This window comes from Coenobita brevimanus, chromosome 63 (genome assembly GCF_032717465.1).
Source record: "Coenobita brevimanus isolate Jiangsu-jjx chromosome 63, ASM3271746v2, whole genome shotgun sequence".
Lineage (NCBI taxonomy): Eukaryota > Metazoa > Arthropoda > Malacostraca > Decapoda > Coenobitidae > Coenobita > Coenobita brevimanus.
Window position 1 is genome coordinate 41,918,218 of NC_137016.1, and position 16,255 is coordinate 41,934,472.

Below are 16,255 nucleotides of genomic sequence, written 5' to 3' on the forward strand. Positions count from 1 at the left end.
TGACGGCCGTTGTTAAGATCCGTCACACGGGGTGGCGTCTTCTGCAGTCATACTGTGAATGTACTGTACTAGGCGGATCGCACACGCTTGACAAGGTCGGGAAACTTTACTATAGCTACGCGGTCAATTCTCTGGGACGGGGCACATCTCTGTCACTGGAGCAGTGCCCCCCCCCCCACCCACGCTGTGCTTCATGCACGGGTATAGGTGTTGAAAGACTAAGGAGTAAGGTGAGATCACTGTCACTGGAGAAGTCCCCCCCCCCCCTCCACGCTGTGCTTCATGCACGGGTATAGGTGTTGAAAGACTAAGGAGTAAGGTGAGATCACTGTCACTGGAGAAGTGGCTCCCCCCCACCCACGCTGTGCTTCATGCACGGATATAGGTGTTGAAAGACTAAGGAGTAAGGTGAGAAATGCGTGTGGAAACTGATGTAGCGGGTGTGATTTTAAATGAAAAAGTCTGTGCGTCATTTAAATAACTGATAGAGTGCGAACATACGAAAGCAAATGAAGGGACATACAACTGCACCTTCTCAAATGTCCACCCCTGGGTGGAACTGGAGCTTAGTGCAGGAGGACTGGTGGGCACACACTATCAACAGACAGCCGCATACACTCTGTCTCGGTGTAAAATGAAAGAATCTCCTTTGGGGAATTCCATTTTCAAATCTGATCTAATGCAGTTTTGTCTAGCAAGTGTTTTGCCAAAGAGGCCCTTTAGAATACAGTGCAGGCTAATTAAGGCTGCCTTCTTTCCTTCTATCTTTTGTACTCTGTAACCTAGCAACAATGAGGAAAGTGACATTCTGCCAACAAGAATGCATAATTCCAAACAACCACAGTGACAAACGATGCTCCAAAATATCTGAGCTGATTTTTCAGACTAAAACATTGATTCAGTATGAATTTCAGGCGGTGGCTCAATCGGTAGAGAGGTGGCCTGCAGTCCTACCGGACCCAGGTTCAAATCCCCGCTGGGGCAGGGAACAGTTTAAGGATCTGAAAATCACTAAAGACTTTACTGTTTTACCAGAAGACCGGCAGACATGTCGTAAAATTACCCCCGCTAATACCACTACACCAGTCCTGTATGAAACAGCCCTAGCATGTATTCAATATGGACGGTGGGTGTTAGCGCCGAAGTGGTGACATGTAGAGGTGAATGGCATGTAGGAGGACTACTGGGCCTCGGTAGCAGGCTGTGAAGCATATGTCCAGAGTCGAACACATACTGTAAAAAAAAAAAAAAAAAAAAAAAAAAAAAAGTACTGACAATATCAGGAGGAGAACAGGTACCAGGAGTAGCCTATATGATCTTCAAACAGCCGTCGCACAAAAAATTTACATCATTATGTAGAAAAAAAAGCTTGGAGTAAATTTCAAAATCAAATCAACAATAGATTTAGGAAACTGAGGACAATGCTTTCTACTAAAGCTAGTATCATGCTTGAAATATTTGTGACTGTTACCACAGCATAAATTAAGAAAAAATTACAGCATACTTTGAAGTATGCTTTAATTATGTGGTTTGGTCTGACATTCCCAAGTCTTTGGTTATTGCTCTTGAGGGTTTGCGGGGAGGGTACTTGGAGCACCACTCTTCACCTACCGGCTCATAGTCGCAAAACTCAGTGTACAAACATTTGGAGCTGGGCCCTAAGAGGTTTCATTACCCTACATTTTCTACATCATCCCGTTTCAACTATGAATCGTTTAAGTTTGTTTCTGTACAATGAATTACATCAAAGCTGACTATATATATATATATATATATGGAAGAGTTGAGAGGTAGGATGGGACTGGAGTGTATTGGTGTTGTGATGAGGAGAGGTAGATTGAGGTGGTTTGGACATGTGGAGAGGATGGGGGATGATAATTGGGTGAGGAAGGTGAGAAGTGTTAATATTGGGGGTGGGGTTAAGAGGGGTAGACCGAGAAAGACATGGGACGAGGTCATTAAGTGTGACCTTAGGGTTAAGGGACTGAACAGGGAGGCTGCAATGGATCGTGCAGCGTGGAGAGCCGCCATTAGGTGACCAAGGCCGACACATGCAAGCATGTTGGAGCCTTTAAAAACGAAACGAAAATATATATATATATATATATATATCTATATCTATATCTATATCTATATATATATATATGTTTCACTTGAAACTGAACACCAGGAAGTGGGCCTACATAACTGGGTAAAATCGCACTGAAATATCTATCTATCTATCTATACTGTACATGTCAGCTTTACCTGAATGTGAACACCAGGAAGTGGGCCTACATAACTGGGTAAAATCGCACTGAAATTATCTATATCCATATATATCCCCATAACTCTGAATCTACTGTATATGGCTAACTGAAGAAGGGGGGAGGTAGATGGATACAGTATATACGTCCGTGTGGCCGCACTTTACAAAAACCATCAAAGTTGTATCATTACGACTCGAGCATACTATTCAATGCTCCAAGTCCCAAGATTTACTTCCATCCAAAATAAGTTTGTAATATCACTAAGGACGATGTGCTGTAATGTTTTGAATGGCCATTTAAGCCTGCGTGGAGTGGTGGTAATTTCGGAGCTAAATTACGTCAGCCAGCATTGAGGAAAGATCTTCATCTCACCTCTAAACTACTGCTTCCCGTATCAAAACCTGTCTATATGCTCCATTCTCTTCTCTGTATTCTGCATTGTCAGTCCTGCCACACTACGAGCTCCATATTTCTGGCAGAACAATTTTCCAAGACATTTCAAGCTAAGGAAAGGCGTCAATGTACTCTGGCTATGGGTAATTGTGATGGTACTGCATTGACTGCTGATTGTAATTTATTACTGGCATTACAATTTCCGTAACCCAAGAAACCATTTATAACGCTGGGTGGTAACCATATAACCAAACCATACGTGCTCCCTACGTGTGTCAACAAGTGGCAGAATGGAGGGTTTGTGCCCCTCCACATAAAACAAATAACTCATTCAAATAGCCACCCCTTACGGGATTATGGTGTCTGGCAATAGATAGATAGACAGTTTCCGTGTCAAATATTAAGTGCCACAGTTATCCACTGGCTGCAATGACGGAATTTAGAGAGCACATCTCAATAAACATGTCATCGTGTTAATTCAAAGATGGTTTATTGTCAGTATTGTTCCAACACATGGGAATCAGTTACTGGTCTAACTGCACATCAGACTGATAATTTTCTGATCTACAGCATTTTTTTAAAGAATATGAATGGAGTAAAAGGGAGTTCCAAATCTAGCCTGACTCTTCTTGTTGGAACTTTGAGACAAAATCACAAGTGGTGGGTCACAGCTTTGCGTTACTGTCGCAAGAGGGTGATCAACTTTGGTGGACAAAGTAATGCAAGAAAAGATCCTCTGATAATCCAAGTGTGAAACCTAATATCCTAAGCCAATCCACCATAACCGAGACGCTGGCAAGTCGAGGGTTTGATAAATTAAGGGCAAATTGATACAGTACTGCAACAGCTAGGAGGGGTTACAATGTACTGAACAACTCTTCTTTTTGGGTAAAGTAACTGCAATTACTGTTACCCGTGGCTCACATTAATGTCAACTCAACTAACTACAGACAGTCGGCCACTTCCGCCAGGTACTGCAGGAAATATTTAGTGGAGGTTATATTAATGGTTTTTATTGCTAACTTCCGTGGGTGAATGAGGTGTGTTGTGGTGATACTAAGAGAAGATCGATTATGATGTACAGTTAACTACAAAAGTCCGTTGACCTGTCCTGTCTACTGAATTCACGGATGCCTGAATTACGTCGTGGTTGATGCTGCATAAGACAAATGATTACTTTACCTCGGTCCACTGCGTCACACTCAAGCGTAAATGGATGCAGCGGTAACAGAGGCAAGAAAGAAGAACGAATTTATGATGGTACAGAAGAAGAATGGGGTGGTGGGCCGAGTGAACTACACGTACTGTTTTCTATGAGGGTCAGTTCGGTATATCTTATTTCTGAAGGATGCTCGGGGATACAGTTTTTGTGAACATATATAGTGTAATGTTTAATGATGGAGGATATCTTGAAAACACTCTGTAGCCTATGATGTTGAGTATTTGTGTGTGTGTGTGTGTGTGTGTGTGTGTGTAAGGAATGAACACTAAAAATACAAATTAATAAACAAAATGCAAGAAAATAGAGATATGGTTGAAGAATTAAATACCAACAAATACATATATGTAAAGATATAAACATGAAATGGAAAGGTATTAATAAGAAAAGCAAAGGTATACATACGGAACGAAAAAGTACACGTAAATTACAAAAAAAAAAAAAAAAATGAAAAACGGTAATGAGCGCACAACTCTTGAGCATGCCGTGAATAAGTGTCCTACGCTAACCTGACGAGAGAGAGAGAGAGAGAGAGAGAGAGAGAGAGACGTCTTTACACAACAGACATGAGTTGACTGATTTCACTGATCATTTATATAAAATGATGTGATATAATTCAAAGAACAGGCAATAAAACAACAAGGTAATTTCAAAATGACACTTTAATACATTCAGTGATAAGGTACATTTATAAAAAAAATATGTGCCACGGGCGGGGGTGGGCATTGAGGCCTGGGGCGCCGTCCCCCACCTGGGCAGTGTCGTGGCTGGCAATGGTGTCACGTGACGAAACAACAAGGGCGGGACCGAGACCTTAACAACCACAGACAATATTGCTGTACGCTTATCAGGCTCACTAACATCTCTACCATTACAGTTTATTTATGCATCTGACAGGTTAGTATTCTCCTGTATGTTATCTAGACGAACTGTGTCGGTATTTCCGGCACATTCTCTTGTATGTTATACAAACTTGTTCATATTTTGGGCTATGTATGTTATACAAACTTGTTCATATTTTGGGCTATGATGGTTTTCAGTATTAGGATCACCTCTTGTTCTGCGATGCCCTGGACCACGGCTCAAAATCTAGGCTTGGTGGGACTATGTCCTTTCATACTGTAGCACTGCTACTTGTTTTTATCTTGTCTTCATACTGATGATGTATAATGCCTCAGGCACACAAAAACACAGCCATAATACTGACTTTCATATGCACTGGTCTCACCGAAGACAGTCCTTCCCGATTTGTACATGCAAATGGCCAACATGATCAACGGTTGATTCTGGGTGTCACTTTCCCAAAGTAGAGAAGTTTCAGTCCTGTGGTGGAACAGAACTGGATTGACAGAGGAAGTTTGTCATTATGTAAAATGGGGAAAGAAAAGTACGAATAACAGTTGCACAGTACGTTCTGATCTATGATATATATATATGATCTTCATCTTCACAAAAGTAACACACAAGAGAATATTAAGGTGTAATATGCACAATAGATCATCAAGGAAGAGATGGCAGGCAGACTCCTAAGCCCACGAGAACACTGCTCCAGGTTCTCAAAGTCTCCTCAACACAAATGGCTGTTGACGTAATTAACGGATTGAAAAATAAATCTGCTGGGTACAACACGTCCAGAACTATAACAGGGATTTTTTTTTTTTTATAGCCACTGCCATGCAAAACTTCTGTGAAGCCTTGAAGATTTCTCATATCTTAACATCAAGTAACTCTTTCATAACAATTCAGGTTATTGTACACCAACAAGTATATTCGCATATCACATGTAACTCCATCATGAAACTGGAAGATTATTATTATTATTTTTTTTTTGTCGTGTGAGTATTCTTCTTTTTAATTTGGCAGAAATCTCCAAGCATTGAATCACATCTAGTAAGTGAAATCATATTCCATGATAGAAAGCTGAACCGCACCTCGCCCAGTCACAGCAATATATAATGACAACACTTATTATAAAATCTGGTCACTTTTCGTCGCCACATACAAAATTTCAGAAGGGCTTGACACACTGAGAGGTTGCGACGGAGGCCAAGGGCAAGCTGAGCCGAACCAGTCTAATGTCTTCTCTCCCTGATTGATTTCTTTTTCGTAATATTCTGCAGGGGATGCCATGCCACTTGGTCTCACTCCAGTCTATATAAGAATATTTTTTTTTTTTTGCACTTCTTTGAGTTTCTGTGGCGTCACTTCAAGCTTTCTGAGTATCGCACTAAGATCTCTTGTTGGTGAGTAACTTTCCGCTATCCTGCAGATACTGAAACCTATCTATGGGATTTTTTAAATATTTTCTAGCTTCACTCACTGACAGAAGGTTCGTAACAGAGGTACTAACAGGATCTGGGATGGAGGTAATGGGGAAGGAGGCAGAGAGGTGTGGGGGTCGGCATGAGGTTGGAAGAGAGAAATGAGGTTAGGAAAATTGAGTCGCGGTTGTGGGGATATAATGAGTATATATACACGACACCGGGACACTACTGAGGGTCTATCACACGAGACAAGAACGTTTCATCGTCCACACTGAGATCTTATGAGATCTCACGTTCTGATCTCATACACTCTGGATACAGAAAAGTCAGCTGGATAAAAACAATCACTGCTAGGCAAAGATGAGGCTTTTTCCCCCTCGTTCTTTATGGTCAAAATGTTCATAAATTTTTTCGGGACAAAATTACTTTTAATAAAAGTGATGATACAAGACACCTTTGAGGCATCTCTCAAGTTTCCACCTGACCCGAGTAACTTACCAGTTGCCCAACAACACAGTCTGTCTCCAGGTTAGTACTGTACAGTACTAAATTATGGCACACTTCTATGAACTTCTGTCCATTTGTGCGATATGCAGGTACAGTCATTACAAAAGAACCAATATTCTGTCATGTAGATCAATGATTTTACACCTATCACGGACATTATCAGCAGAATTTTGCACGTATGTTATTCGCTTCAGCATAACTGTATATCAATTAGTTTAAAATGAATTTATGAATTTTATGCATACTGATCTCAAGTGTAAGTAGTAGAACACTTGTTTGGAGGCGTGTCGGAGGAGACAGTTGTTTCACTTCTGTGTTGAAAGGAACAGAGGTATTGGGAGGGTCTAGGCCAGAACCGTACCTTACAGGCAATGTTCAACTCACAACATGATATCAAGTCTTATAAACAAAAATAAGAATTTTACACCAAGGTTGATGGATACTTATCAAGGGCTTTTTTGATTGTCCAACAACACTGACCATATAAACTGAGAGGCCGAGTGCTATTCCAGTTCGGAACACACACAAAGACTTTGGGTCTGTACAAAGATCCAAAATAACAGTAAAATGCTAAATACTTTGGTGAACTGCACTCGAGTATAATCAAGGTACTGTAATGTACAGTTATATTAAAAATATCCTGGTGACTGCTTGCACCTTGTAGGTCAATGCACGTCCAAGGGTATTATAAATGACCAAGGATGGTTCAATGACTAGCTCAGTTTTGTAAACCTAGGAATGTGTAATAAATGTACATAAAACAGTAACACAACTAGTTATTTTTAAGTAATTTTTCTATGACTAGATATTATAGTGAGGGGCAGATCACAATCGTTCTGCAGCCTCGGCATGCCAGAGAGCTGGAAAACAAGTGACCTTTCATAAATCAGGCCCAACTGAGGCAAAATTTATTTCTCACTTTTCTGAAAAGCAAGAATGTAAGCAAAACACTGGTCGAAGCTCGCTACTGAGACAGCTACAGCCTGACACACAGTAGACACGCAGCTTGCCGGAGGGTCGATTTTATGCACACGAAACTACAACCTCGACACTGAAGCAAGCTAGTTGTCTAGACACTGTAGGTACACCAACAAATGACTCAACTAGAGGGAAACATTTCTTTACAGACAGTGTTCTTCGCACTATGTACAATAACATCGCAGACGTTAAAGCTCGTGGTTGGCATGACAACACTGGCTGCCACCTCACTACCAGGCTGTGTCATGCCTGGCCTATACTTTAGTGTCCAGGCTTGGGTGGGGCCGCCTCCCGTCACCTGCTGCCGCCCAGCACTCCACTGTTGCTGCTATTGACACATCCACTGTTGCTGCCACTGTAGTTGGGTGTACCACTGGTACTGACAGGTGGTACGCCGAAGAAGGGTGTGGTAAAAGAGGTGGGGAAGTACGAGTGTGAGGGCGGGACACTGGCACCAGCCATGGGGGGCGCTGTCCCCGCCCCCGCGTACCCCTAATCATGTCAGATGGGCGTTGGTGGCACTGTGAAATCGTGGAGAGCAGAGCGAACACTGTCATAGAGTGGTCGGTTGTCATCGCAGTAGTTGTCTGTGCAGAGGGAGTGGATCTTGGAGAGATATGAGTCGAAGTTGTCATGGCTGATGCGATCATTAGTGGTGGTGGTCCCGCCACCAGGAAGCTTCACATGTTCAAGTAGTGACATCACGTTATTCCTCAGGGACTCGTAGTATTCTGTAAGCTGTGTCCCACGCTCACCAGCACCAGCTGCCTCCTGTTAAGTGAGCAAGGTTAGTGCTGTACTTACCTCTAATATTCATATCTTCCCTGCCAGCCTCGAAGTATAGCTACTTTTTAAGTGTTCTAATTCACACTCTCTAATGACTCCACACAAGTTTCTAAAGGAGAAGTTAGTTTTTAATTAAATTACTATGCTATCCATGCTCACTCAAAGAGGAAATATTAGTTTAAAACAATTATACCATTGTTCACTCAGAAAGGAGATGTTAGTTTTTATCTTGTTGCTAAGTTATTAGTGCCTACTCATAAAGGAGGTGTTAGTTTTTAATATGATTACTATGTTACCGCTGTTCACCCACAGACACTTTCTTCACCTTATATTAGATCTTCATATAGATTGGCTATCTTATCGCCCGTTATATTCCACAAAAACAATCTCAGACTCTTTAACGCTTGATACCCCATTGACTCCTCACCTCAAGTCTTTTAATTATAATTATCTTCCTCTGTCTCTCCTCCTATATTTCTTAACGCTCAACCCACTACCTCATTTCACAGAATTAACACCAAGCCAACTCTCAGCATCCACGTTCCATTTACAGAAACTCAACTTTCCTTCGGTGTTGTTGCTCTCATCATTAAACGACGCGCAAATATTATCCTAATTCCCCCTTTTAAAAACTACAATACCACAAGCACCAAGTCTACCGGTTCTACTTTTTCATTTTTCAACCTCTTACAGACCTCTAATAACTTTATGTTTTTAATGTAGGTTTTCAGAAATACCACATACTACAGTATGTCCGAACCATCTTTGCTTCTTTCACAGCTCTTCCGCCGTTCTCCTCCTCCTCCTCTGACTTAGCCTTTCTTTACCTCCTCTGCCCTGAACCCTGATCTCTAACCCCTCTAACTCCACCCCAAGCTCTACCTCTACTCCCTCTGTTCTACCTCAAGCCCTGACCTCTGTCCCTCCACCCCCTCTCATTTACCTCAAGCTCTTACCTTTGTTCCCTCTAATTTACCTCAAGCGCTTACCTCTATTCCTTCTACTTTACCTCAAACCCTTACCTCTATCCCTCTACTCCCCTCGACCTCTTCCCCAAGCCCTTATTTCATTCCCTCTACCTCAAACCCTTACCTCTATTCTTCCACCCCCTCTATCTCCACCTTTCCCTCCACTACGTTTATCTTCCCGTCATACCTTCTGCTCGACTTTGAGTGACGCTTCCATAGAGGAGATGTCATGGCGTAATTTGGTCACGTGCGACTCCATAGAAGCGTTCTCTTTCTGCAGCTCCGAGATCTCCGAGGCCAAGCCAGTGTGGTCCTCGCCTTCTGTGGGCAAAGGCGGCGATGTTAGTAGGGGTGTGAGGAGGGGGTCGGTGTGGCAGTGAGAGAGAGGGAGCGATGTGGTGTGTGTGTGTGTGTGTGTGTGTGTGTGTGTGTGTGTGTGTGTGTGTGTGTGTGTGTGTGTGTGTGTGTGTGTGTGTGTGTGAACGAAATAGAGGTTGTTCACTGTCACATAAATCTACTGTACGGTCTGACAAACTTTAGTAACAACAAAAACTGGACATTATTAATAAATAAATCCTATACTTATATGAAGTATACTCATTCATTAATATCACACGTACATACCAAAATAATATTTTCCTGCAAACACCTGCATTACGTTTACCTGTATATACCTGTAATCTTTCGAAATAAACACCAGCATAATAACCTGTATTAACTCCTTGAACAATAGCACGTCATTTTTCTCTTACTACTCCTGGACGAAATTTGACTCTTACTACTCTTGGATGATTTTTTTTTTTTTAATTAGCTTAGGATCGACTTTTCGAACTGGACGGGTTAGACACAGCAGTCACTTACCCCTCCAGTTCCCAGGGGCTTACCCAAGCTAACTACGATTTTCTGGAGATCAAATAGAATATGTGAAACGTCATCAAAATGAAGAAGGTAATTTCCGCAATCCCCGGATGTTATTACTTCTGTAAGCAAAGTTAAGTTTTCAGCCATGACAGTCCCCCCCCCCCCTCTCTCTCTCCGTATTTCAATAAAATCTGGCGGATCGGTGGGCATTGGGTCAAGGCAGTGTAGATTAGATTTTGAGGTGGATTCGGATTCGGATGGAAGAATACATTATATATTTTAATGTCGTCGGTGGAGGTATGCCTTCTTTGAGATTATGTAACAAGGGTAGACTACAGGCGCTGAATAATTTACCTACGCTATTGACGCTGGGGGTAGGTTTGTTTATAAATAATAAGTTATATTGGCGTTGGCAGAGGTATGCGCTCTATGGTGTCTTCTTAGTTAAGAGTTTGTTTATCTGATTTATAGACGGGGTTAGTTAATGGGGTTTAATTCTAACTCCCTCACCACCAGACATTTCTAAGCTATATATTATTTTCCATGTCTGTATAGTACATCCACCTATTCACTCCCAGGATAGATTGTTGAAAGCTTGCTAGTATCAAACTTTATTCAGTCTGAGGAGACGTTCTGCACAGATGTTTTGGAGGGGATACTGTTGTCTTTATTGAACTCCTTTATCACGAGGGGGATGTCTTAAGGTGAATACTCAGACGTCAGCAAGAGCAAAATGAAGTTACAAAAGTACGAGATGCGCAACCTTCAGGGCTCTTGGTGGGATATATAGTGGTGTGAGAGGGTGGTATGAAGTGTGGTGTGGTGCGGTGTGGTGAGAGCAGCACGATTTAAAACGATAGCACTTTAATGTAGGGATGAAACTGATAACAGCCGGAGAGAGAGAGAGAGAGAGAGAGAGAGAGAGAGAGAGAGAGCAGAATCGGGTAGGGGGGGTGATGGACTAGCGCAACATCGGAAACTGTTCAAATTAAGTCCGTACTCTCACTGGCTTACGTTTCGAGTTCGTAGCACGTATTCTTCTGTGATTTACTCTGACTACTACACCTTAATATACTCATATATGTTACTAATAAAAACCATCCACATGTATGTTACTAATAATAACTATCCTCTTGTGTTACTGATGAAAATTAAGTCGATTAAAACACACACACACACACACACACACACACACACATACATACACACATACACACACACACACACACACACACACACACGCACACACGCGCGCGCAAAATTGGTGGTAATGAGTTGTGCATGGGGGTAGGTGAAACATCAGTTAAGACCCGCAACTCACTATGCTCTTTTCACTTTAAACTGGCCCAGGTTCGTCTTTCTGTAGCTTATTTCACGCAGTTCAGTGGTAGAAAAGACGATACAACGGCTCTACCTACTTTTTACTGCACCCCTTCGTGACTAGCACCAAATACTGGTGTTATTCTAACTCTGCAACTCAGCACTGATGATGGAGAGATGGCAATTTTAGGCCAAGTTAGTGTAAAAAGAGTATAACACATGCCGAACACACACACACACACACACACACACACACACACACACACACACACACACACACACACACACACACAATGTGGCTCATACTGCCGTGGGATTAGGAGGCTTCCAATCAAAAATTCCTTATCAGTTTTCCTGCATGTGGCGTTGTTAATTTCCTCTTGAATGTTACTTATCCAATCTATTTTAATAGTAAGTAGTTACAAGTGTCATACAACAAAATATCAAGGTGTAATACGCCAAACAAATCTCCATGGATGAGGTACACAGAAATCATGGTGAAATACGCAAAACAAATCCCCAAGGGAGGGTTACACAGAAGAGAAAATCAAGGTGAAATACGCAAAACAAATCCCCAAGAGGTGCACACATGAGAAAATCAAGGTGTAATATGCAAAACAAATCTCCAAGCAAGAGGTGCATAGCAGAGAAATTCATGGTGAAATCCATAAAACAAATCCCCAAGGAGGAGGTGCATAGATGAGAAAATCAAGGTGTAATGCTCAAAGCAATTCCCCAAAGAAGAGTGACCATATATATATATATATATATATATATATATATATATATATATATATATATATATATATATAAAGAATACACCAGAACATAAAGTGTACTATGGAAAACAAATCGCCCAGGAAGAAGTGTTATGGAGACTAATCCCACGAGGACACAATTCACGGACTTACAGTACACTTGTTTTCCGATCGGCGGTGATGCTGTCATGGTGAGGGGGAATTGAGCACATGGTCTTTTAACGGCAGAAAATAATTTAACCTCTTCAAGTTCGTCACGTATTTTTCTTCTTGCATGAAGAAAATGAAAGATACGTCCACGGATGAAAGGGGTTAAGGACGTAGATTCACGGACAATATTACAACTAATTCCTCATTGTAACTATTCCTCGTCGTAATTAATGATCTTATCTCTGCAGGAAGCACAAGAAATATCTTAAGATTCAGCACTCTCCATCCCTGGTCCTTCCTGCCTAAGTATATTAGGACTAATTATAAAAATAATCATGACTTTGTCTGTGAATCTACCACCGCGGTTTTTAAACTGTCAATCCTCTACAATTTATGTTAAATTTATTCGTAGCTGTCCCAAGCCATTTTTCTCCTTTCAGTCTTATACTTCCCTTTTATCATTATCATTATTTTTGTTATTATTATTATAATTATTATTACTGAAGGTTCATAATAACAGCACGATGACGTGCGTCTTGGTATACAATACGTAACACGAAAACTGGGTTGGTCTAGCAGGGGAAAAATGGACAGTGAGGAAGAAACATACCTACTGTTCTTTACAATGTCTACCAGGGAGAATAAAGAAAAAATATCTACGGTTCTTTACTATAATATAATGTAAAGGGTTTTTGTAATCTCTCTCTTGGTTGTGGTGGAACAGGGGACACGAAGAGTGTGGAAGGGAAATGAAAATAAGTGTGAGAGGGATATGAAAACTGGATGTGGGAGGGAAGGGAAAAGAGGCTATGTGAAAAAAGGAAGTGCATGACAGGGAGGAAAGCGTAGGGGAAGGAAAGGATAAAATGGCGTAGGGTGGAGGAAAAAGTATGGAAGGGAAGACTGAGGGAGGGAGAAAATGCTGTGGGAAGGAGGAAAAAGTGTAGGAAGGAGAGCAAAAAAAAAAAAAGAGGAGGACAGGAGGGTATGATAGGGAAGAAAGGGCATGGGAGGTAGAGGTAAAGAGGGTGCAGGAGGGAGGGAAGATTTTGAGAGGGAGGGAAGATTTTGAGAGGAAGGATACGGCAGGGATGGAGGGGAAAAAAAAAAGTTTGAAGGGAGTGAAAGGTATCGAGGTGAGAGAGAGAGAGAGAGAGAGAGAGAGAGAGAGAGAGAGAGAGAGAGAGAGAGAGAGAGAGAGAGAGAGAGGCGAATACGAAATAACTGATGAAATGAACTGGTAACAGGCAGAATGGAGAGAATTCTGCTTGAGGAAGGCGGCAAAGAGAGTGAGATAAATGTGTGTGTGTGTGTGTGTGTGTGTGTGTGTGTGGCGGAGGAGAGACGAACATGAAAAAATAGTTGATGAACTGAACCGGTAGATGATATAGAAGAATTTAAGTACGGTAAGATAAATACGGGAACAATAAGGAATGAAAAAACAGAAAATAAGTTTGAGTAGAAGAGGTAGCAGTAAGAGAGAATGTCAGGAAGAAAGAGAGGAATAAGAAGAAAGAGCCGACGAACAGGAAGAAAAATAGAGTTGACGTGGTATATGAATTAGAACAGGAGTTTTTAGGGGTAAGCAAAGGTATAAAAGACAAATATGACGATAAAAAAGGGAGCATGGAGAAGAACAAGGAAATGCAAGGAGAGGAGAGAAGTGACCCATATATGAGCAAAAATAAGGAGATAAGAGCGAGAGAGATAAGGAGAAGCACCAAAGAACTGTGGAATTACCTGACGTAGAGCATAGAGAGTGATTAGCTAAGAGCATAAAATGAGAGCAAAGACAAAGGCAATAATATGGAAGGATTGGATATGAGAGGAGAAAAGGAGGGGCGAAAGACAAAGTTAGAGAAATGGAAAAAGACTGGAAGCAGGAGTGATGAAAAAAGCATAAAATACGTGCAAATATAAGTGCACATGATATGGGGGGATTAGATATGAAATAAAGAGATACGGGATAATGACAGTTATGGAAATTGATCAAAACTTGCCCAAAAAGCGATGAGAAAAAAACAGATAAGACCAAAGATACGTGTGCAATATATGATAAGATATGATGGGAGATAAGGAGGCGTCTAATGAGGAAATTATTAGAGGTAAAGCAACGGGGGTGGTAAGATGAGAAATGAACATAAAGATAAGGCAGAAGTAGACTGATTGGTGAGAGATAAGGAAAAGCGTAAGACGAGGTTAGCTCTGGGAATAAAAGAGAGGAGACAAAGCAGAGAGAATGAGACAAGGTTAGCTCTGAGAATAATGAAAGGAGACATTAAGCAAAAAGAGTAAGACATAAGTTAGCTCTGAGAATAACGAGAGGCGACAAAGCAGCGAGAGTAAGACAAGGTTAGTTCTGAGAATAGAGAGAGGAGACATAAAGCAGAAAGAATAAACAAGGTTAACTCTGATAATAAAGAGAGGAGACATTAAGCAGGAAGTGTAAGACAAGGTAAGCTCTGAAAATAAAGAGAAAGGAGACATTACGTAGAAAGATTAAGACAAGGTTAGCTCTGAGAATAAAGAAAGGAGACATTACGCAGAAAGACGAGAAGCATAAGACCTTAGCTCTGAGAATTATAAGGAGACACTAAACAGAGGGAGAGAAACCAGGATGAAATGAAATAAGAAAAAGAAAAGAAGATGGAAGAGAAGAAACAATGCTAGATAAGAGGCACCGGTAAAAGGAAGCAAAAATAGAAGAAAGTAACAGGAAGAAAGCGTAATGAGAAGACGACGACGAAGGAAATGGAAGAGGATGAGGCAGGGGGCAGTCATACATAATAGGGGATAAAAATAATAGGAGATAAAAAGTATAAAAGAACAGAAAGTGGAGGCAGCAGGAGGCGGTGAACAGCTTCTTGCAATTAACAGGGAACACCAGAAGGGGAAAGAGGAGGATAGCAGTGAGGAAGGAAGGGGTGCAGCAGGTAACAGCTACTTGCAATTAACAAGGAACAGCAGTAGGGGAAGGAGGGGGATAGCAAAGAGAAGGGAGGGGGTCAGCAGGTAGGGAAGCAGCAAGGAACGAAGGATGGAGGGAAGCCTAAATCAAAACAAACCTTTCTTGATGGCTAAGGCTAAATAGGTCGAATCATAGTCAGAAGAGAGGATGGGAGCAGCAGAGTGAGAATACAACAAATGAGTACAATGGAAACCAAATAGCAACAGACCTAATGATCCTTTTGAGGCTGTTTGCTACAAAGCCCATAACTATGATATCTAATTCTATGAGATGAAGATAAGGATAATTAAGCTAGAAGGGAGGGAGGGAACTAACACAACGCACCTGTCTTGAAGGTTAAGGAGGTCGAATCATCCATCCTGAGTTTCTTTGCGGGCGGGGGCTGGAGTGGGTGTAGGAGTGGGCGGGCGAAGAGGGAGTGGGCGGCCGTGGGTGGACCTGTGGGGCCGCCCGTGGAGTAGGACGCGGCCAGCAGCGGCGGACGAGGCTCACCCATGGCGGCCAAACCCGTGGAGACGCCCATCCCCATGCCCAGCCCCGCCCCCCCGCCCCCCTCCAGGGAGCGCATCTTGTTGCGGTTGGCGATGGGACAGCCCGAGGCACTGAGGAACACACCAGGGGCAAGTTAGTCCGCCACTACCACACACGCTCTGTATCACCACAATTTTGGCTACTTATTTCTCAGCTCAGCATGCAAAGTTTATGTCCGATACAGGGGACTTGACTAGCATGGTTACTAGTAAGAGTGGGATCCAGTGGGTCAACTCCACTTGAGGTTATAGGGCGCACCACCACCGTCTCGCTCCATGACTACGTGCGCCACCATTACTCTCA

At 42.0% G+C, this 16,255-nt stretch overlaps 1 protein-coding gene across 1 annotated transcript in view; it reads right to left on the minus strand.

Annotated features, from left to right (window-relative positions):
- Window positions 1-8,104: 8,104 nt before the first annotated feature.
- Window positions 8,105-16,255, minus strand: part of LOC145404357 (uncharacterized) — a 36,642-nt gene continuing 28,491 nt past the window's right edge. Inside the window, exons 11-13 of the mRNA XM_080275878.1 lie at window positions 15,746-16,023; window positions 9,552-9,685; window positions 8,105-8,381 (exon numbers count right to left, since the gene is read on the minus strand). Coding sequence (XP_080132004.1) covers window positions 8,112-8,381; window positions 9,552-9,685; window positions 15,746-16,023 — 682 coding nt within the window. The 3' untranslated portion in view covers window positions 8,105-8,111. The remainder of the gene's footprint in view (window positions 8,382-9,551; window positions 9,686-15,745; window positions 16,024-16,255) is intronic.